Source organism: Dendropsophus ebraccatus, chromosome 9, assembly GCF_027789765.1.
Source record: "Dendropsophus ebraccatus isolate aDenEbr1 chromosome 9, aDenEbr1.pat, whole genome shotgun sequence".
Classification (NCBI taxonomy): Eukaryota; Metazoa; Chordata; class Amphibia; order Anura; family Hylidae; genus Dendropsophus; species Dendropsophus ebraccatus.
This window is the reverse complement of record NC_091462.1, coordinates 733,466-757,225: the sequence shown is the minus strand read 5'-3', so window position 1 is coordinate 757,225 and position 23,760 is coordinate 733,466. Positions and strand designations below refer to the sequence as shown.

The following is a 23,760-nucleotide window of genomic DNA, read 5'->3' as shown; positions in this document are numbered from 1 at the left end:
GTAGTGTTATATGGGGTGTGTAGTGTTGTATGGGGTGTGTAGTGTTATATATGCTGTGTACTGTTATATGGGGTGTGTAGTGTTATATATGCTGTGTACTGTTATATGGGGTGTGTAGTGTTATATATGTTGTGTAGTGTTGTATGGGGTGGGTAGTGTTGTATGGGGTGTGTAGTGTTATATATGCTGTGTAGTGTTGTATGGGGTGTGTAGTGTTATATAGGGTGTGTAGTGTTATATATGCTGTGTACTGTTATATAGGGTGTGTAGTGTTATATATGCTGTGTACTGTTATATAGGGTGTGTAGTGTTATTTATGCTGTGTACTGTTATATATGCTGTGTACTGTTATATAGGGTGTGTAGTGTTATATATGCTGTGTAGTGTTGTATGGGGTGGGTAGTGTTGTATGGGGTGTGTAGTGTTATATATGCTGTGTACTGTTATATGGGGTGTGTAGTGTTATATATGCTGTGTACTGTTATATAGGGTGTGTACTGTTATATATGCTGTGTAGTGTTGTATGGGGTGGGTACTGTTATATATGCTGTGTAGTGTTGTATGGGGTGTGTAGTGTTATATATGCTGTGTACTGTTATATAGGGTGTGTACTGTTATATATGCTGTGTAGTGTTGTATGGGGTGGGTAGTGTTATATATGCTGTGTACTGTTATATAGGGTGTGTACTGTTATATATGCTGTGTAGTGTTGTATGGGGTGGGTAGTGTTGTATGGGGTGTGTAGTGTTATATATGCTGTGTACTGTTATATGGGGTGTGTAGTGTTATATATGCTGTGTACTGTTATATAGGGTGTGTACTGTTATATATGCTGTGTAGTGTTGTATGGGGTGGGTAGTGTTATATATGCTGTGTACTGTTATATAGGGTGTGTACTGTTATATATGCTGTGTAGTGTTGTATGGGGTGGGTAGTGTTGTATGGGGTGTGTAGTGTTATATATGCTGTGTACTGTTATATAGGGTGTGTACTGTTATATATGCTGTGTAGTGTTGTATGAGGTGTGTAGTGTTGTATGAGGTGGGTAGTGTTGTATGGGGTGTGTAGTGTTGTATGGGGTGTGTAGTGTTGTAGGGGGTGGGTACTGTTGTATGGGGTGTGTAGTGTTGTAGGGGGTGGGTACTGTTGTAGGGGGTGGGTAGTGTTGTAGGGGGTGGGTAGTGTTGTATGAGGGGTGATGGGTACCGGGCTCTGTGTACTGAGGGGTTCACATACTGCTGCTGGGTCAGAATCAGCCAAGTGTCTCCTCGTTCCCCTGAGCCAATCAGTGCCCTAGTTACCTCAGGCCTCTCTCCACCAATGAGAAGCTCTCCGTAAAGACCATAGATGTAGATGGAGGACTGTGTGGGAGATATTCCTCAATCTTCTCCACTGCTCAGGCTGTTCCTGGGCTCCGGAACTGTGTGATGTGGGGGCGCAGTACAGAGGCTGCGGGGGCGCAGTACAGAGGCTGCGGGGGCGCAGTACAGAGGCTGCGGGGGCCCAGTACAGAGGCTGCGGGGGCGCAGTACAGAGGCTGCGGGGGCCCAGTACAGAGGCTGCGGGGGCCCAGTACAGAGGCTGCGGGGGCCCAGTACAGAGGCTGCGGGGGCCCAGTACAGAGGCTGCGGGGGCCCAGTACAGAGGCTGCGGGGGCCCAGTACAGAGGCTGCGGGGGCGGGATGCGGGGGCTGCGCTGTATCAGTGTTTCCCTGTATACACTTGGAGATTTGGGCCTCAGTCTTACACAATCAAATCAGGTGACAAAATCCAATGTTTTCTCCCCCCATGCAGCGTCCTAGTCACCCCTCCCCCCATGCAGCGTCCTAGTCACCCCTCCCCCATGCAGCGTCCTAGTCACCCCTCCCCCCATGCAGCGTCCTAGTCACCCCTCCCCCATGCAGCGTCCTAGTCACCCCTCCCCCCATGCAGCGTCCTAGTCACCCCTCCCCCATGCAGCGTCCTAGTCACCCCTCCCCCCATGCAGCGTCCTAGTCACCCCTCCCCCATGCAGCGTCCTAGTCACCCCTCCCCCCATGCAGCGTCCTAGTCACCCCTCCCCCCATGCAGCGTCCTAGTCACCCCTCCCCCCATGCAGCGTCCTAGTCACCCCTCCCCCCATGCAGCGTCCTAGTCACCCCTCCCCCCTGCAGCGTCCTAGTCACCCCTCCCCCCATGCAGCGTCCTAGTCACCCCTCCCCCATGCAGCGTCCTAGTCACCCCTCCCCCCATGCAGCGTCCTAGTCACCCCTCCCCCCATGCAGCGTCCTAGTCACCCCTCCCCCCATGCAGCGTCCTAGTCACCCCTCCCCCCATGCAGCGTCCTAGTCACCCCTCCCCCCATGCAGCGTCCTAGTCACCCCTCCCCCCAGGACACGTCTTGCTGCTTCCCGTACTTCTGTCCGTTCTTCCATCTTCTATTTTTATCTCTGAAATTATGTTTAATCCAAAAATAGGAGAATGACGTCACCAGGAGGATCGATCGCCTCCACCGTATCTAATCTCATCCCGCTGGTATCCCAGTTCATAGGCTTGGATACACCAGCTGCTGCCATGTAGTGTATCTAATCTCTGCCCGCTGGTATCGCACACTGTATCACCCCACCGACCAGTGTAATAGGTGGATCTGATCTATACGGTACCCAATCCATGTGGTTGTATCACACATTGTAGGCTGAGATACACTGACTCAGTCTCACAAATGAGAAGCTTAGATATGAGATTCACAGCACAATCATTAGAGGTGTATGATGAGGTTCTGCAGCAGCTGAGGTGTAGTATGATGAGGTTCTGCAGCAGCTGAGGTGTAGTATGATGAGGTTCTGCAGCAGCTGAGGTGTAGTATGAAGAGGTTCTGCAGCAGCTGAGGTGTAGTATGAAGAGGTTCTGCAGCAGCTGAGGTGTAGTATGAGGTTCTGCAGCAGCTGAGGTGTAGTATGATGAGGTTCTGCAGCAGCTGAGGTGTAGTATGAGGTTCTGCAGCAGCTGTGGTGTAGTATGAGGAGGTTCTGCAGCAGCTGTGGTGTAGTATGAGGTTCTGCAGCAGCTGAGGTGTAGTATGAAGAGGTTCTGCAGCAGCTGAGGTGTAGTATGAGGAGGTTCTGCAGCAGCTGTGGTGTAGTATGAGGTTCTGCAGCAGCTGAGGTGTAGTATGAGGTTCTGCAGCAGCTGAGGTGTAGTATGAGGTTCTGCAGCAGCTGAGGTGTAGTATGAAGAGGTTCTGCAGCAGCTGAGGTGTAGGATGATGAGGTTCTGCAGCAGCTGAGGTGTAGTATGAAGAGGTTTTGCAGCAGCTGAGGTGTAGTATGAAGAGGTTCTGCAGCAGCTGAGGTGTAGTATGAAGAGGTTCTGCAGCAGCTGAGGTGTGTATGATGAGGTTCTGCAGCAGCTGAGGTGTAGTATGATGAGGTTCTGCAGCAGCTGAGGTGTAGGATGATGAGGTTCTGCAGCAGCTGAGGTGTAGTATGATGAGGTTCTGCAGCAGCTGAGGTGTAGTATGAGGTTCTGCAGCAGCTGGGGTGTAGTATGATGAGGTTCTGCAGCAGCTGAGGTGTATGATGAGGTTCTGCAGCAGCTGAGGTGTGTATGATGAGGTTCTGCAGCAGCTGAGGTGTATGAGGTTCTGCAGCAGCTGAGGTGTAGTATGAGGTTCTGCAGCAGCTGAGGTGTGTATGATGAGGTTCTGCAGCAGCTGAGGTGTAGGATGATGAGGTTCTGCAGCAGCTGAGGTGTAGTATGATGAGGTTCTGCAGCAGCTGAGGTGTAGGATGATGAGGTTCTGCAGCAGCTGAGGTGTAGGATGATGAGGTTCTGCAGCAGCTGAGGTGTAGGATGATGAGGTTCTGCAGCAGCTGAGGTGTAGGATGATGAGGTTCTGCAGCAGCTGAGGTGTAGGATGATGAGGTTCTGCAGCAGCTGAGGTGTAGGATGATGAGGTTCTGCAGCAGCTGAGGTGTAGTATGAAGAGGTTCTGCAGCAGCTGAGGTGTAGTATGAAGAGGTTCTGCAGCAGCTGAGGTGTAGTATGAAGAGGTTCTGCAGCAGCTGAGGTGTAGTATGATGAGGTTCTGCAGCAGCTGAGGTGTAGGATGAGGTTCTGCAGCAGCTGAGGTGTAGTATGAAGAGGTTCTGCAGCAGCTGAGGTGTATGATGAGGTTCTGCAGCAGCTGAGGTGTATGATGATGTTCTGCAGCAGCTGAGGTGTAGTATGATGAGGTTCTGCAGCAGCTGAGGTGTAGTATGAAGAGGTTCTGCAGCAGCTGAGGTGTATGATGAGGTTCTGCAGCAGCTGGGGTGTAGGATGATGAGGTTCTGCAGCAGCTGAGGTGTAGTAGGATGATGTTCTGCAGCAGCTGAGGTGTAGTATGATGAGGTTCTGCAGCAGCTGAGGTGTAGTATGATGAGGTTGTGCAGCAGCTGAGGTGTAGTATGAGGAGGTTCTGCAGCAGCTGAGGTGTAGGATGAGGTTCTGCAGCAGCTGAGGTGTAGTATGATGAGGTTCTGCAGCAGCTGAGGTGTAGGATGATGAGGTTCTGCAGCAGCTGAGGTGTAGTATGAGGAGGTTCTGCAGCAGCTGAGGTGTGTATGAGGTTCTGCAGCAGCTGAGGTGTAGTGTGATGTTCTGCAGCAGCTGAGGTGTAGGATGAGGTTCTGCAGCAGCTGAGGTGTAGGATGAGGTTCTGCAGCAGCTGAGGTGTAGTATGAAGAGGTTCTGCAGCAGCTGAGGTGTAGTATGAAGAGGTTCTGCAGCAGCTGAGGTGTAGGATGAGGTTCTGCAGCAGCTGAGGTGTAGGATGAGGTTCTGCAGCAGCTGAGGTGTGTTGGATGAGGTTCTGCAGCAGCTGAGGTGTAGTATGATGAGGTTGTGGTGGATCCAGTATATATATATATACACACACACACACATAATGGGATGAGCCGGCTCCGCCCCTCCCCTGGTCACACCGCTCGGAGCCGTCATCTGTCGTCCTGTAATCGGATGCTTCTTTCCACTGGAGCCTGTGCTGCTGTGTAACCCTGTAAGCTCAGCGCAGCCGTCACTCAGCGCCCGGGGTCTCCCCTGCACGGGTCTCCTCATCCTGCTGAGCCCAGAAACGGAGAGACGCTGCGTCCATCAGGTCAGTGCAGCAGCTTATAATAGTGCTGGAGCCGCTGATATCAGTCACATATGATGTAATAGGAGGTTATATCAGTACTGGAGTGTTATAAGAGGAGCGGCTGATATCAGTCACATATGATGTAATAGGAGGATATATCAGTACTGGAGCGTTATAAGAGGAGCGGCTGATATCAGTCACATATGATGTAATAGGAGGATATATCAGTACTGGAGCGTTATAAGAGGAGCGGCTGATATCAGTCACATATGATGTAATAGGAGGATATATCAGTACTGGAGTGTTATAAGAGGAGCGGCTGATATCAGTCACATAGGATGTAATAGGAGGATATATCAGTGCTGGAGCGTTATAAGAGGAGCGGCTGATATCAGTCACATATGATGTAATAGGAGGTTATATCAGTACTGGAGCGTTATAAGAGGAGCGGCTGATATCAGTCACATATGATGTAATAGGAGGATATATCAGTACTGGAGTGTTATAAGGGGAGCGGCTGATATTAGTCACATAGGATGTAATAGGAGGATATATCAGTGCTGGAGCGATATAAGAGGAGCGGCTGATATCAGTCACATATGATGTAATAGGAGGATATATCAGTGCTGGAGCGTTATAAGAGGAGCGGCTGATATCAGTCACATATGATGTAATAGGAGGATATATCAGTACTGGAGCGTTATAAGAGGAGCGGCTGATATCAGTCACATATGATGTAATATCTGGAGGTTATATCAGTACTGGAGCGTTATAAGAGGAGCGGCTGATATCAGTCACATATGATGTAATAGGAGGATATATCAGTACTGGAGCGTTATAAGAGGAGCGGCTGATATCAGTCACATAGGATGTAATAGGAGAATATATATCAGTACTGGAGCGTTATAAGAGGAGCGGCTGATATCAGTCACATATGATGTAATAGGAGGATATATCAGTACTGGAGCGTTATAAGAGGAGCTGCTGATATCAGTCACATAGGATGTAATAGGAGGATATATCAGTGCTGGAGCGTTATAAGAGGAGCGGCTGATATCAGTCACATAGGATGTAATAGGAGGTTATATCAGTGGTGGAGCGTTATAAGAGGAGCGGCTGATATCAGTCACATATGATGTAATAGGAGAATATATATCAGTACTGGAGCGTTATAAGAGGAGCGGCTGATATCAGTCACATATGATGTAATAGGAGGATATATCAGTACTGGAGCGTTATAAGAGGAGCGGCTGATATCAGTCACATATGATGTAATATCTGGAGGTTATATCAGTACTGGAGCGTTATAAGAGGAGCGGCTGATATCAGTCACATATGATGTAATATCTGGAGGTTATATCAGTACTGGAGCGATATAAGAGGAGCGGCTGATATCAGTCATATATGATGTAATGTCTGGAGGTTATATCAGTGCTGGAGCGTTATAAGAGGAGCGGCTGATATCAGTCACATATGATGTAATAGGAGGTTATATCAGTACTGGAGCGTTATAAGAGGAGCGGCTGATATCAGTCACATATGATGTAATATCTGGAGGTTATATCAGTACTGGAGCGTTATAAGAGGAGCGGCTGATATCAGTCATATATGATGTAATGTCTGGAGGTTATATCAGTGCTGGAGCGTTATAAGAGGAGCGGCTGATATCAGTCACATATGATGTAATAGGAGTTATATCAGTACTGGAGCGTTATAAGAGGAGCGGCTGATATCAGTCACATATGATGTAATATCTGGAGGTTATATCAGTACTGGAGCGTTATAAGAGGAGCGGCTGATATCAGTCACATATAATGTAATAGGAGGATATATCAGTACTGGAGCGTTATAAGAGGAGCGGCTGATATCAGTCACATATGATGTAATATCTGGAGGTTATATCAGTGCTGGAGCGTTATAAGAGGAGCGGCTGATATCAGTCATATATGATGTAATAGGAGGATATATCAGTGCTGGAGCGATATAAGAGGAGCGGCTGATATCAGTCACATAGGATGTAATAGGAGGATATATCAGTACTGGAGCGTTATAAGAGGAGCGGCTGATATCAGTCACATATGATGTAATAGGAGGATATATCAGTGCTGGAGCGTTATAAGAGGAGCGGCTGATATCAGTCACATATGATGTAATAGGAGGATATATCAGTGCTGGAGCGTTATAAGAGGAGCGGCTGATATCAGTCACATATGATGTAATATCTGGAGGTTATATCAGTACTGGAGCGTTATAAGAGGAGCGGCTGATATCAGTCACATATGATGTAATAGGAGGATATATCAGTACTGGAGCGTTATAAGAGGAGCGGCTGATATCAGTCACATGTAATGTAATAGGAGGATATATCAGTACTGGAGCGTTATAAGAGGAGCGGCTGATATCAGTCACATATGATGTAATATCTGGAGGTTATATCAGTGCTGGAGCGTTATAAGAGGAGCGGCTGATATCAGTCATATATGATGTAATAGGAGGATATATCAGTGCTGGAGCGATATAAGAGGAGCGGCTGATATCAGTCACATAGGATGTAATAGGAGGATATATCAGTACTGGAGCGTTATAAGAGGAGCGGCTGATATCAGTCACATATGATGTAATATCTGGAGGTTATATCAGTACTGGAGCGTTATAAGAGGAGCGGCTGATATCAGTCACATATGATGTAATAGGAGGATATATCAGTGCTGGAGCGATATAAGAGGAGCGGCTGATATCAGTCACATATGATGTAATAGGAGGATATATCAGTACTGGAGCGTTATAAGAGGAGCGGCTGATATCAGTCACATATGATGTAATATCTGGAGGTTATATCAGTACTGGAGCGTTATAAGAGGAGCGGCTGATATCAGTCATATATGATGTAATGTCTGGAGGTTATATCAGTGCTGGAGCGTTATAAGAGGAGCGGCTGATATCAGTCACATATGATGTAATAGGAGGATATATCAGTACTGGAGCGTTATAAGAGGAGCGGCTGATATCAGTCACATATGATGTAATATCTGGAGGTTATATCAGTACTGGAGCGTTATAAGAGGAGCGGCTGATATCAGTCACATAGGATGTAATGTCTGGAGATTATATCAGTACTGGAGCGTTATAAGAGGAGCGGCTGATATCAGTCACATATGATGTAATATCTGGAGGTTATATCAGTACTGGAGCGTTATAAGAGGAGCGGCTGATATCAGTCATATATGATGTAATAGGAGGATATATCAGTACTGGAGCGTTATAAGAGGAGCGGCTGATATCAGTCACATATGATGTAATAGGAGGATATATCAGTACTGGAGCGTTATAAGAGGAGCGGCTGATATCAGTCACATATATAATAGGAGGATATATCAGTACTGGAGCGTTATAAGAGGAGCGGCTGATATCAGTCACATAGGATGTAATGTCTGGAAGTTATATCAAAGTTGTCTCTTAATGATGTGGTTCTTGTTGCCCCTAGCAACCAATCAGAGCGTAGCTTTTTTAATTATATCGGTGGTATAAGAAGTGAAAGCCATTCTGTGATTGGTTACTATAGGTAACAAGGAGATTCCCTATTAGACAGTTGTATAATTCCTGTATCTCTGTGTGGCAGATGCCGGGAGCGCTGAGGGTATAGCGGACACACCATGACCTCTCCGTGCTCCGCCCGTAAGTATCAGTCTGCCGAGGGGACAGGTTGAGCGCCAAACCACCTCCCACCCTTAACACTGAGAGGAAAGTGAGTGGAGAGCGCCAACAGGGTCCCAGCCGCAACACTGAAAGAGAGTTAATTGAGCGGAGAGCGCCAACAGCATCCCAGCCCCAACACTGAGAGTAAAGTGAGCGGATAGCGCGCCAACAGCGTCCCATCCCCAACACTGAGAGTAAAGTGAGCGGATAGCGCGCCAACAGCATCCCAGCCCCAACACTGAGAGTAAAGTGAGCGGATAGCGCGCCAACAGCGTCCCGTCCCCAATACGGAAAGAGAGTAAAGTTAGCGGAGAGCGCGCCAAACCGCGTCCCATGCCCAACACTGAAAGAGAGTAAAGTGAGCGGAGAGCGGACTAACAGCGTCCCATCCCCAACACTGAAAGAGAGTAAAGTTAGTGGAGAGCGCACTAACAGCGTCCCATCCCCAACACTGAAAGAGAGTAAAGAGAGCGGAGAGCGCGCCAAACCGCGTCCCATGCCCAACACTGAAAGAGAGTAAAATTAGTGGAGAGCGCACTAACAGCGTCCCATCTCCAACACTGAAAGAGAGTAAAGAGAGCGGAGAGCGCACCAAACCGCGTCCCATGCCCAACACTGAAAGAGAGTAAAGTGAGCGGAGAGCGGACTAACAGCGTCCCATCCCCAACACTGAAAGAGAGTAAAGTGAGCGGAGAGCGGACTAACAGCGTCCCATCCCCAACACTGAAAGAGAGTAAAGTGAGCGGAGAGCGGACTAACAGCGTCCCATCCCCAACACTGAAAGAGAGTAAAGTGAGCGGAGAGCGGACTAACAGCGTCCCATCCCCAACACTGAAAGAGAGTAAAGTGAGCGGAGTACGCTCCAAACCGCGTTGCATCTTTAACACTGTGAGTAAAGTGAGCAGAGAGCACGCCAACAGTGTCCCAGCCCCAACACTGAAAAAGTAAAGTGAGCGAAGAGCGTACGTACAGCGTCCCATCCCCAACACTGAAAGTGCGTAAAGTGAGTGGAGAGCGCCAAACCGCGTCCCGTCCTTAACACTGTGAGCAGAGAGAGTGCCAACTGCGTCCCGTCCCCAACACTGAAAGTGCGTAAAGTGAGTGGAGAGCGCACTAACAGTGTCCCGTCCCCAACACTGAAAGAGAGTAAAGTTAGCGGAGAACGTGCCAACAGTGTCCCATCCCCAACACTGAGAGGAAAGTGAGCGGAGAGCATGCCAATATTGTCTCATCCCCAACACTGAAAGAAAGTTAATTGAGCGGAGAGCGTGCCAACAGTGTCCCATCCCCAACATTGAGAGGAAAGTGAGCGGAGAGCGCGCCAACAGCCCCCCATCCCCAACACTGAAAGAGAGTAAAGTGAGCGGAGAGCATGTGAAATTACATCCCATCTTCAACACTGAAAGTAAAGTGAGCGGATAGCGCGCCAAACCGCGTCCCATCCCTAACACTGAAAGAGAGTAAAGTGATTGGAGAGCGTGCCAACAGCGTCCCAGCCCCAACACTGAAAGAGAGTAAAGTGATTGGAGAGCGTGCCAACAGCCCCCCATCCCCAACACTGAAAGAGAGTAAAGTGAGCGGAGAGCATGTGAAATTACATCCCATCTTCAACACTGAGAGTAAAGTGAGCGGATAGCGCGCCAACAGCGTCCCATCCCCAACACTGAAAGAGAGTAAAGTGAGCGGAGAGCGCGCCAAACCGCGTCCCATCCCTAACACTGAAAGAGAGTAAAGTGATTGGAGAGCGTGCCAACAGCGTCCCAGCCCCAACACTGAAAGAGAGTAAAGTGAGCGGAGAGCGCCAAACCGCCTCCCATGCTTAACACTGAGAGTAAGGTGAGCAGAGAGCGCCAAACCGCGTCCCATCCCCAACACTGAAAGAGAGTTAATTGAGCGGAGAGCGCGTCAAACCGCGTCACATCTTAAACACTGAGAGTAAAGCGAGCGGAGAGCGCGCCAACAGCGTCCCATACCTAACACTGAAAGAGAGTAAAGTGATTGGAGAGCGCGCCAATAGCGTCCCATCCCCAACACTGAAAAGGTATGTGCACACTATGGAATCCCGGTGTATCACCCGCCCCATATTCGGCAGCTCGCCCCCGCTGATCCCATAGGCTTCATTCTAGGGTTTGCCAGATTCTGCTGTCCGCCCGAAGAATAAACTCATTCTTTAGGCAGACCGTGAAATTTGGCAAACCCTAGAATGAAGCCTATGGGATCAGTGGAGATGAGCGCGTCCACGAGCAGGGCGAGGTAATACACCAGCTTTCCGTAGTGTGCACATACCCAACACTGAAAGAGAGTAAAGTGAGCAGAGAGCGCGCCAACCAAGTCCCAGCCCTGAGAGTAAAGTGAGCAGAGAGCGCCAACAGTGTCCCAGCCCTGAGAGTAAAGTGAGCAGAGAGCGCCAACAGTGTCCCAGCCCTGAGAGTAAAGTGAGCAGAGAGCGCCAACCAAGTCCCAGCCCTGATAGTAAAGTGAGCAGAGAGCGCCAACAGTGTCCCAGCCCTGAGAGTAAAGTGAGCAGAGAGCGCCAACAGTGTCCCAGCCCTGAGAGTAAAGTGAGCAGAGAGCGCCAACAGAGTCCCAGCCCTGAGAGTAAAGTGAGCAGAGAGCGCCAACAGAGTCCCAGCCCTGAGAGTAAAGTGAGCAGAGAGCGTGCCAAATGTGTATGTGCATTTGGCGCACTGTTGCTCACTTTACTCTTTCAGGGCTGGGGACACTTATGTTTGGCACGCTCTATGCTTACTTTACTCTCTTTCAAAGCGGGGGATGGGACGCGGTTGGTGCGCTTTCTCCCCACTTTACTCTCTTTCAGGGCTGGGGATGGCACATGGTTGGTGCGCACTCTGCTTACTTTACTCTCTTTCAGAAAACAGAGAACATGCCAACCACATCCCATTTTCAGCCCTGAAAGAAAGTAAAGTGATTTGAGAGCATGCCAAACACACCTTGCCTAAGCCCTAAAAGAGAGTAAAGTGAGCAAAGGGCATGACAAACACACCTCCACGTTTGTCACACTTTCTGCATACTTTGCTCTCTGTCAGGGATGGGACACTGCTGACGCGCCCTCTGCTCACTTTGCTCTCTGTCAGGGATGGGACACTGCTGGCGCGCCCTCTGCTCACTTTGCTCTCTGTCAGGGCTGGGACACTGCTGGCGCGCCCTCTGCTCACTTTGCTCTCTGTCAGGGATGGGACACTGCTGGCGCGCCCTCTGCTCACTTTGCTCTCTGTCAGGGATGGGACACTGCTGGCGCGCCCTCTGCTCACTTTGCTCTCTGTCAGGGATGGGACACTGCTGGCGCGCCCTCTGCTCACTTTGCTCTCTGTCAGGGATGGGACACTGCTGGCGCGCCCTCTGCTCACTTTGCTCTCTGTCAGGGATGGGACACTGCTGGCGCGCCCTCTGCTCACTTTGCTCTCTGTCAGGGCTGGGACACTGCTGGCGGCGCCCTCTGCTCACTTTGCTCTCTGTCAGGGATGGGACACTGCTGGCGCGCCCTCTGCTCACTTTGCTCTCTGTCAGGGATGGGACACTGCTGGCGCGCCCTCTGCTTACTTTGCTCTCTGTCAGGGATAGGACACTGCTGGCGCGCCCTCTGCTCACTTTGCTCTCTGTCAGGGATGGGACACTGCTGGCGCGCCCTCTGCTCACTTTGCTCTCTGTCAGGGATAGGACACTGCTGGCGCGCCCTCTGCTCACTTTGCTCTCTTTCAGGGATAGGACACTGCTGGCGCGCCCTCTGCTCACTTTGCTCTCTGTCAGGGATGGGACACTGCTGGCGCGCCCTCTGCTCACTTTGCTCTCTGTCAGGGCTGGGACACTGCTGGCGCGCCCTCTGCTCACTTTACTCTCTGTCAGGGATAGGACACTGCTGGCGCGCCCTCTGCTCACTTTGCTCTCTGTCAGGGATGGGACACTGCTGGCGCGCCCTCTGCTCGCTTTGCTCTCTGTCAGGGATGGGACACTGCTGGCGCGCCCTCTGCTCACTTTGCTCTCTGTCAGGGATGGGACACTGCTGACGCGCCCTCTGCTCACTTTGCTCTCTGTCAGGGATGGATCACTGCTGGCGCGCCCTCTGCTCACTTTGCTCTCTGTCAGGGATGGGACACTGCTGGCGCGCCCTCTGCTCACTTTGCTCTCTGTCAGGGATGGGACACTGCTGGCGCGCCCTCTGCTCACTTTGCTCTCTTTCAGGGATGGGGATGGGACACTGCTGGCGCGCCCTCTGCTCACTTTGCTCTCTGTCAGGGATGGGACACTGCTGGCGCGCCCTCTGCTCACTTTACTCTGTCAGGGATGGGACACTGCTGGCGCGCCCTCTGCTCACTTTGCTCTGTCAGGGATGGGACACTGCTGGCGCGCCCTCTGCTCACTTTGCTCTCTGTCAGGGAAGGGGATAGGACACTGCTGGCGCGCCCTCTGCTCACTTTACTCTGTCAGGGATGGGACACTGCTGGTGCGCCCTCTGCTCACTTTACTCTCTTTCAGGGATGGGGATGGGACACTGCTGGCGCGCCCTCTGCTCACTTTACTCTCTGTCAGGGCTGGGACACTGCTGGCGCGCCCTCTGCTCACTTTGCTCTCTGTCAGGCATGGGACACTGCTGGCGCGCCCTCTGCTCACTTTGCTCTCTGTCAGGGATGGGACACTGCTGGCGCGCCCTCTGCTCACTTTACTCTGTCAGGGATGGGGATAGGACACTGCTGGCGCGCCCTCTGCTCACTTTACTCTGTCAGGGATAGGACACTGCTGGCACGCCCTCTGCTCACTTTACTCTGTCAGGGATAGGACACTGCTGGCCCGCCCTCTGCTCACTTTACTCTCTGTCAGGGATGGGGATGGGACACTGCTGGCGCGCCCTCTGCTCACTTTACTCTCTGTCAGGGATGGGACACTGCTGGCGCGCCCTCTGCTCACTTTGCTCTCTGTCAGGGATGGGACACTGCTGGCGCGCCCTCTGCTCACTTTGCTCTCTGTCAGGGATGGGACACTGCTGGCGCGCCCTCTGCTCGCTTTGCTCTCTGTCAGGGATGGGACACTGCTGGCGCGCCCTCTGCTCACTTTGCTCTCTGTCAGGGATGGGACACTGCTGGCGCGCCCTCTGCATACTTTGCTCTCTGTCAGGGATGGGACACTGCTGGCGCGCCCTCTGCTCACTTTGCTCTCTGTCAGGGATGGGACACTGCTGGCGCGCCCTCTGCTTACTTTGCTCTCTGTCAGGGATGGGACACTGCTGGCGCGCCCTCTGCCCACTTTACTCTCTGTCAGGGATGGGACACTGCTGGCGCGCCCTCTGCTCACTTTGCTCTCTGTTAGGGAGGGGGATGGGACACTGCTGGTGCGCCCTCTGCTCACTTTACTCTCTGTCAGGGATAGGACACTGCTGGCGCGCCCTCTGCTCACTTTGCTCTCTGTCAGGGAAGGGGATGGGACACTGCTGGCGCGCCCTCTGCTCACTTTACTCTCTGTCAGGGCTGGGACACTGCTGGCGCGCCCTCTGCTTACTTTGCTCTCTGTCAGGGATGGGACACTGCTGGCGCGCCCTCTGCTCACTTTACTCTCTGTCAGGGATGGGACACTGCTGGCGCGCCCTCTGCTTACTTTGCTTTCTGTCAGGGATGGGACACTGCTGGCGCGCCCTCTGCTCACTTTACTCTCTGTCAGGGATAGGACACTGCTGGCGCGCCCTCTGCTCACTTTGCTCTCTGTCAGGGATGGGACACTGCTGGCGCGCCCTCTGCTCACTTTACTCTCTGTCAGGGATAGCACACTGCTGGCACGCCCTCTGCTCACTTTGCTCTCTGTCAGGGATGGGACACTGCTGGCGCGCCCTCTGCTCACTTTGCTCTCTGTCAGGGATGGGACACTGCTGGCGCGCCCTCTGCTCACTTTGCTCTCTTTCAGGGATAGGACACTGCTGGCGCACCCTCTGCTCACTTTGCTCTCTTTCAGGGATGGGACACTGCTGGCGCACCCTCTGCTCACTTTGCTCTCTGTCAGGGATGGGACACTGCTGGCGCGCCCTCTGCTCACTTTGCTCTCTGTCAGGGATGGGACACTGCTGGCGCGCCCTCTGCTCACTTTGCTCTCTTTCAGGGATGGGACACTGCTGGCGCACCCTCTGCTCACTTTGCTCTCTTTCAGGGATAGGACACTGCTGGCGCACCCTCTGCTCACTTTGCTCTCTGTCAGGGATGGGACACTGCTGGCGCGCCCTCTGCTCACTTTACTCTGTCAGGGATGGGGATAGGACACTGCTGGCACGCCCTCTGCTCACTTTGCTCTCTGTCAGGGATGGGACACTGCTGGCGCGCCCTCTGCTCACTTTGCTCTCTTTCAGGGATAGGACACTGCTGGCGCGCCCTCTGCTCACTTTACTCTCTGTCAGGGATGCGACACTGCTGGCGCGCCCTCTGCTCACTTTGCTCTCTGTCAGGGATGGGACACTGCTGGTGCGCCCTCTGCTCACTTTGCTCTCTGTCAGGGATGGGACACTGCTGGCGCGCCCTCTGCTCACTTTACTCTCTTTCAGGGATGGGACACTGCTGGCGCGCCCTCTGCTCACTTTGCTCTCTGTCAGGGATAGGACACTGCTGGCGCGCCCTCTGCTCACTTTACTCTCTTTCAGGGATGGGACACTGCTGGCGCGCCCTCTGCTCACTTTGCTCTCTTTCAGGGCTGCAACTGGATGAGAACTTACAGATGATGCAGTCCGGCTCCCTGATGAGAAAAGTGAAGTCACGAAGTTGGAAGAAGGCGCGATACTTCAAGCTACAGGAGGACTGTATGACCGTCTGGTACAAGTCTAAGAAGACGGGCAACACCAAGTCCACCTGTAAGTGATTGCTGCCGCTGCCCCCGGGGGTCACTGGGCTATTGGTCTAGCAGCAGTCAGTGTTCCATCCAGTTACGTCCTAGCCACAAACCATCAATGTCGGCCGTGAGAAGAAGCCTCCATGTGGTGTCACAGGGGTCAGCGAAACGTTCTGCGGCTTTCTAGGCCTCCACCCTGTGATGTCACAGAACGGACATATCCGCACACTGAAGGTCATAGCCTGCACTGATATATAGGGTAGTGGTCGGGTGGTGCCTGGGCCAAGGCACAGTACACACAACAAATTCCCGGCACTCGCCCAATTACTGAAACGTGTAAAGTCCATCACAGACAGACACTGATAGGCTGCACCGACACATTGCAGCAGATCTTCACCACTGGCGAGACGCAGCTTCTCCTGATCTATTTACCTTACACACTGGATACAATTGCAGCAAATCCTCAGCTGTGACATCACTGGGGTTCTCTGACAGGGAGCAGGAAGCTTCTAGAAAGCTGCAGAAGGTTTCTGGTGTCCCGGGCAGAAGCTTCTGGAACGTCTCCCATCCATCTCCTCTGATTACATATTGATTAGATGGAGGAAACAAGGTCTGCACTCCAATTACTGTCTCCCCCCCCCCCCCCCCCAGACCCTGAGCACGGAGTTCTGCTGTGGAGGAACATTGTGCCAGAAGTGCAGCTGTATTTCCAGTAATCGCTCTGCAGTAGTAATGGGAGGAGGTGGGGAAGGGGAGGTCAACACCAGAAGAGAAAAAAAAGTGCAGCAGCAACCAGCAAGTGCCAGGGCTCCCCGTGTATACTCCCTCTGTCATACACACCAGAAAAAACCAGCTCCTAAGTTGTCTTCTAAAAAATTAGGTTCTTAGGTTTTCATCACATCAAGTGTCCCATCTCACCACGGAAAGGTGACCTCAGAGAGAGTCCCATCTCACCACGGAAAGGTGACCTCAGAGAGAGTCCCATCTCACCATGGTAAGGTGACCTCAGAGAGAGAGAGTCCCATCTCACCATAGTAAGGTGACCTCAGAGAGAGAGAGTCCCATCTCACCACGGTAAGGTGACCTCAGAGAGAGAGAGAGTCCCATCTCACCACGGTAAGGTGACCTCAGAGAGAGAGTCCCATCTCACCACAGTATGGTAACCTCAGAGAGAGAGTCCCCATCTCACCATGGTATGGTGACCTCAGAGAGAGAGTCCCATCTCACCACGGAAAGGTGACCTCAGAGAGAGAGTCCCATCTTACCACGGTAAGGTGACCTCAGAGAGAGTCCCATCTCACCATGGTATGGTGACCTCAGAGAGAGAGTCCCATCTCACCACGGAAAGGTGACCTCAGAGAGAGAGTCCCATCTCACCACGGTAAGGTGACCTCAGAGAGAGTCCCATCTCACCACGGTAAGGTGACCTCAGAGAGAGTCCCATCTCACCACGGTAAGGTGACCTCAGAGAGAGTCCCCATCTCACCACGGTATGGTGACCTCAGAGAGAGAGTCCCATCTCACCACGGTAAGGTGACCTCAGAGAGAGAGAGTCCCATCTCACCACGGTATGGTGACCTCAGAGAGAGAGTCCCATCTCACCACGGTAAGGTGACCTCAGAGAGAGAGTCCCATCTCACCACGGTAAGGTGACCTCAGAGAGAGTCCCATCTCAACCATGGTATGGTGACCTCAGAGAGAGAGTCCCATCTCACCACGGAAAGGTGACCTCAGAGAGAAAGTCCCATCTCACCACGGTAAGGTGACCTCAGAGAGAGTCCCATCTCACCACGGTAAGGTGACCTCAGAGAGAGTCCCATCTCACCACGGTATGGTGACCTCAGAGAGAGAGTCCCATCTCACCACGGTAAGGTGACCTCAGAGAGAGAGAGTCCCATCTCACCACGGTATGGTGACCTCAGAGAGAGAGTCCCATCTCACCATGGTATGGTGACCTCAGAGAGAGAGTCCCATCTCACCACGGAAAGGTGACCTCAGAGAGAGAGTCCCATCTCACCACGGTAAGGTGACCTCAGAGAGAGTCCCATCTCACCACGGTAAGGTGACCTCAGAGAGAGTCCCATCTCACCACGGTATGGTGACCTCAGAGAGAGAGTCCCATCTCACCACGGTAAGGTGACCTCAGAGAGAGAGAGTCCCATCTCACCACGGTATGGTGACCTCAGAGAGAGAGTCCCATCTCACCACGGTAAGGTGACCTCAGAGAGAGAGAGTCCCATCTCACCACGATACGGTGACCTCAGAGAGAGAGAGTCCCATCTCACCATTGTAAGGTGACCTCAGAGAGAGAGAGTCCCATCTCACCACGGTAAGGTGACCTCAGAGAGAGAGTCCCATCTCACCACGGTATGGTGACCTCAGAGAGAGAGTCCCATCTCACCATGGTAAGGTGACCTCAGAGAGAGAGAGTCCCATCTCACCATGGTAAGGTGACCTCAGAGAGAGAGAGTCCCATCTCACCACGGTATGGTGACCTCAGAGAGAGAGAGTCCCATCTCACCATGGTAAGGTGACCTCAGAGAGAGAGAGTCCCATCTCACCATGGTAAGGTGACCTCAGAGAGAGAGAGTCCCATCTCACCAAGGTAAGGTGACCTCAGAGAGAGAGTCCCATCTCACCACGGTAAGGTGACCTCAGAGAGAGAGAGTCCCATCTCACCAAGGTATGGTGACCTCAGAGAGAGAGTCCCATCTCACCACGGTAAGGTGAACCTCAGAGAGAGAGAGTCCCATCTCACCACGGTAAGGTGACCTCAGAGAGAGAGAGAGTCCCATCTCACCATTGTAAGGTGACCTCAGAGAGAGAGAGTCCCATCTCACCACGGTAAGGTGACCTCAGAGAGAGAGTCCCATCTCACCACGGTATGGTGACCTCAGAGAGAGAGTCCCATCTCACCATGGTAAGGTGACCTCAGAGAGAGAGAGTCCCATCTCACCATAGTAAGGTGACCTCAGAGAGAGAGAGTCCCATCTCACCATAGTAAGGTGACCTCAGAGAGAGAGTCCCATCTCACCACGGTAAGGTGACCTCAGAGAGAGAGTCCCATCTCACCACGGTATGGTGACCTCAGAGAGAGAGAGTCCCATCTCACCATGGTAAGGTGACCTCAGAGAGAGAGAGTCCCATCTCACCATGGTAAGGTGACCTCAGAGAGAGAGAGTCCCATCTCACCAAGGTAAGGTGACCTCAGAGAGAGAGTCCCATCTCACCACGGTAAGGGTGACCTCAGAGAGAGAGAGTCCCATCTCACCACGGTATGGTGACCTCAGAGAGAGAGTCCCATCTCACCACGGTAAGGTGACCTCAGAGAGAGAGAGTCCCATCTCACCACGGTAAGGAGACCTCAGAGAGAGTCCCATCTCACCACGGTAAGGTGACCTCAGAGAGAGAGAGAGAGTCCCATCTCACCACGGTAAGGTGACCTCAGAGAGAGAGAGTCCCATCTCACCACGGTATGGTGACCTCAGAGAGAGAGAGAGTCCCATCTCACCACAGTAAGGTGACCTCAGAGAGAGAGAGTCCCATCTCACCACGGTATGGTGACCTCAGAGAGAGAGAGAGAGAGTCCCATCTCACCACGGTAAGGTGACCTCAGAGAGAGAGTCCCATCTCACCATGGTAAGGTGACCTCAGAGAGAGAGGAGTCCCATCTCACCATGGTAAGGTAACCTCAGAGAGAGAGAGTCCCATCTCACCACGGTATGGTGACCTCAGAGAAAGAGTAGGTCCCATCTCACCACGGTAAGGTGACCTCAGAGAGAGAGAGTCCCATCTCACCACGGTATTGGTGACCTTAAAAGAGACCGTCCCATCTCACCACGGTAAGGTGACCTCAGAGAGAGAGTTCCCATCTCACCACGGTAAGGTGACCTCAGAGAGAGAGAGTCCCATCTCACCAAGGTAAGGTGACCTCAGAGAGAGAGTCCCATCTCACCACGGTAAGGTGACCTCAGGAGAGAGAGTCCCATCTCACCACGGTAAGGTGACCTCAGAAGAGAGGGAGTGTCCCATCTCACCACGGTATGGTGACCTCAGAGAGAGGGGAGTGTCCCATCTCACCACGGTAAGATAACCTCAGAGAGAGAGAGTCCCATCTCACCACGGTAAGGTGACCTCAGAGAGAGAGAGTCCCATCTCACCACGGTAAGGTGACCTCAGAGAGAGAGAGTCCCATCTCACCACAGTAAGGTGACCTCAGAGAGAGAGAGTCCCATCTCACCACGGTAAGGTGACCTCAGAGAGAGAGAGAGTCCCATCTCACCACGGTAAGGTGACCTCAGAGAGAGAGTCCTATCTCACCACGGTAAGGTGACCTCAGAGAGAGAGAGTCCCATCTCACCACGGTATGGTGACCTCAGAGAGAGGGAGTGTCCCATCTCACCACGGTAAGGTGACCTCAGAGAGAGAGAGTCCCATCTCACCACGGTATGGTGACCTCAGAGAGAGGGAGTGTCCCATCTCACCACGGTAAGGTGACCTCAGAGAGAGGGAGTGTCCCATCTCACCACGGTATGGTGACCTCAGAGAGAGGGAGTGTCCCATCTCACCACGGTAAGGTGACCTCAGAGAGAGAGAGTCCCATCTCACCACGGTATGGTGACCTCAGAGAGAGGGAGTGTCCCATCTCACCACGGTAAGGTGACCTCAGAGAGAGAGTCCCATCTCACCACATCTTAGGCCCCGTTCCCACTGAGCAAAGCTAGCGGAATTCCGCGACGGAATTGTCCGCCGCGGAATGCCGTTAGCCTCCCGCTCATAATGGGACTCTATGGGAGGGCGCGCGCTCCTGCCCTGTCCGCGCTGAAGAATGAACATGTTCATTCTTCAGCGCGTATAGAGCAGCAGCGCGCGCCTCCCATAGAGTCCCATTATGAGCGGGAGGCTAACGGCATTCCGCGGCGGACAATTCCGTCGCGGAATTCCGCTAGCTTTGCTCAGTGGGAACGGGGCCTTAGTGCGATGAGGTGCGGGTAGTTGCTGGATGGTGGTCTCCCTGCTGGGTCAGCTGGTACGGTGGTGTGGCAGCTGAGTAGGTCTAGGGTCACTAGGGTAGCCTGGAGTGGTATAGGACCCACCCCGCACAGTTTGGCGCCTCAGCAACACCAAGTGTGTGAGCCCCCCGAGGTGTTATATCGGAAGTATGGCCGGTCACTTGCTGGTTGCTGTAGTGTGACACCACTCCGGTGGTGGATGGCCGAGATACAGCCGGATCCTATTAGATTGTCACATGACGCCAGTGCCAGGTGGGCACACAGGTGGGATGGCACGTCTGCTGTTATAGTGTAAGGCCGGTTGTACCCTTCTCCCCTGTGGTCGGTGTCCTGTCAGGTTGCTATTGGGCCCCTTGGGATAGTGTAGTCACAGGCGGTCAGAGCGGGGTAATGACCCTCCCGGATAGTAGGACCCCCCACCCACAGATAGGGGAGAGGTCCCAAGGTTGTGGTGTATATACTGTGCAGGTGGTCAGAGCGGTGTAGTGACCCTCCCGGATAGTAGGACCCCCCACCCACAGATAGGGGAGATGTCCCAAGGTTGTGGTGTATATACTGTGCAGGTGGTCAGAGCGGTGTAGTGACCCTCCCGGATAGTAGGACCCCCCCACCCACAGATAGGGGAGAGGTCCCAAGGTTGTGGTGTATATACTGTGCAGGTGGTCAGAGCGGTGTAGTGTCCCTCCCGGATAGTAGTAGGACCCCCCACCCACAGATAGGAGAGACGTCCCAAGGTTGCGGTGTATATGCTGTGCAGGTGGTCAGAGCGGTGTAGTGTCCCTCCCGGATAGTAGTAGGACCCCCCACCCACAGATAGGAGAGATGTCCCAAGGTTGCGGTGTATATGGTGTGCAGGTGGTCAGAGCGGTGTAGTGTACCTCCCGGATAGTAGGACCCCCCACCCACAGATAGGAGAGAGGTCCCAAGGTTGTGGTGTATATACTGTGCAGGTGGTCAGAGCGGTGTAGTGTCCCTCCCGGATAGTAGTAGGACCCCCCACCCACAGATAGGAGAGATGTCCCAAGGTTGCGGTGTATATGGTGTGCAGGTGGTCAGAGCGGTGTAGTGTACCTCCCGGATAGTAGGACCCCCCACCCACAGATAGGAGAGAGGTCCCAAGGTTGTGGTGTATACACTGTGCAGGCGGTCAGAGCGGTGTAGTGACCCTCCCGGATAGTAGGACCCCCACCCACAGATAGGGGAGATGTCCCAAGGTTGCGGTGTATATACTGTGCAGGTGGTCTCAGAGCGGTGTAGTGACCCTCGCGGATAGTAGGACCCCCCACCCACAGATAGGGGAGATGTCCCAAGGTTGTGGTGTATATACTGTGCAGGTGGTCAGAGCGGTGTAGTGTCCCTCCCGAATAGTAGTAGGTCCCCCCAGGCAGTGTTATCCAGTCACAGTATGGCAGTATTGGTCAGGTCTGGTATGGCGGTGTTATCCAGTCACAGTGTGGTGGTATTGGTCAGGTCTGGTGTGGCGGTGTTATTTGGTATGGTATGGAGGTGTTATCCAGTCACAGTAAGGGGGTATTGGTCATGTCCTGGTATGGCGGTGTTATCCAGTCACATTATGGCGGTATTGGTCAGGTCTGGTATGAAGGTTTATCCTGTCACAGTAAGGCGGTATTGGTCAGGTCTGGTATGGCGGTGTTATCCAGTCACAGTAAGGCGGTATTGGTCAGGTCGGGTATGGCAGTGTTATCCAGTCACAGTATGGCGGTATTGGTCATGTCTGGTATGGCGGTGTTATCCAGTCACAGTATGGTGGAATTGGTCAGGGTCTGGCGGTGTATCCAGTCACAGTATGGCGGTATTGGTCACGTCTGGTATGGAGGTTGTACCCAGTCACAGTATGGCGGTATTGGTCAGGTCTGGTGTGGCGGTGTTATCCAGTCACAGTATGGCGGTATTGGTCAGGTCTGGTATAGTGGTGTTATACAGTCACAGTATGGCGGTATTGGTCAGGTCTGGTATAGTGGTGTTATCCAGTCACAGTATGGCGGTATTGGTCAGGTCTGTTATGGAGGTGTTATCCAGTCACAGTATGGTGGTATCAGGTCTGGTATAGCGGTGTTATCCAGTCACAGTATGGCGGTATTGGTCAGGTCTGGTATAGTGGTGTTATCCAGTCACAGTATGGCGGTATTGGTCAGGTCTGTTATGGAGGTGTTATCCAGTCACAGTATGGTGGTATTAGTCAGGTCTGGTATGACAGTGTTATCCAGTCACAGTATGGCGGTATTGGTCAGGTCTGGTATGGCGGTGTTATCCAGTCACAGTATGGTGTAATTGGTCAGGTCTGGTGTGGCGGTGTTATCCAGTCACAGTATGGCGGTATTAGTCAGGTCTGGTATGGCGGTGTTATCCAGTCACAGTATGGCAGTATTGGTCAGGTGTGGTATGGAGGTGTTACCCAGTCACAGTATGGTGGAATTGGTCAGGTCTGGCAGTGTTATCCAGTCACAGTATGGTGGTATAAGGTCTGGTATAGCGGTGTTATCCAGTCACAGTATGGCGGTATTGGTCAGGTCGGGTATGGCAGTGTTATCCAGTCACAGTATGCGGTATTGGTCAGGTCTGGTATGGGGTGTTATCCAGTCACAGTGTGGCGGTATTGGTCCAGGTCTGGAAGGCGGTGTTATCCAGTCACAGTATGGAGGTATTGGTCAGGTCTGGTATGGCGGTGTTATCCAGTCACAGTGTGTCGGTATTGGTCAGGTGGTGTGGCAGTGTTATCCAGTCACAGTATGGCGGTATTAGTCACGTCTGGTATGACAGTGTTATCCAGTCCAGTATGGGCGGTATTCGTCAGGTCTGGTATGACAATTATCCAGTCACAGTATGGCGGTATTGGTCAGGTCTGGTATGGCGGTGTATCCAGTTACAGTATGGCAGTATGGTCAGGTCTGGTGTGGCGGCGGTGTATCCAGTCACAGTATGGTGGTATTGGTCAGGTCTGGTATAGCGGTGTTATCCAGTCACAGTATGGTGTAATTGGTCAGGTCTGGTGGCGGGTGTGTTATCCAGTCACAGTATGGCGGTATTAGTTAGGTCTGGTATGGCGGTGTATCCAGTCACAGTATGGTGTGATTGGTCAGGTCTGGTGTGGCGGTGTTATCCAGTCACAGTGTGGCG

The 23,760-nt window shown here is 52.5% G+C and overlaps 1 protein-coding gene across 1 annotated transcript in view; it reads left to right on the top strand.

Moving 5' to 3' along the window:
* The first annotated feature begins 5,020 nt into the window (after positions 1 to 5,020).
* Positions 5,021 to 23,760, top strand: part of PLCD4 (phospholipase C delta 4) — a 204,425-nt gene continuing 185,685 nt past the window's right edge. The window contains exons 1-3 of the mRNA XM_069982245.1: positions 5,021 to 5,116; positions 8,715 to 8,770; positions 15,474 to 15,632. Of these exons, the coding sequence (XP_069838346.1) occupies positions 8,749 to 8,770; positions 15,474 to 15,632 (181 nt within the window). The 5' untranslated portion in view covers positions 5,021 to 5,116; positions 8,715 to 8,748. The remainder of the gene's footprint in view (positions 5,117 to 8,714; positions 8,771 to 15,473; positions 15,633 to 23,760) is intronic.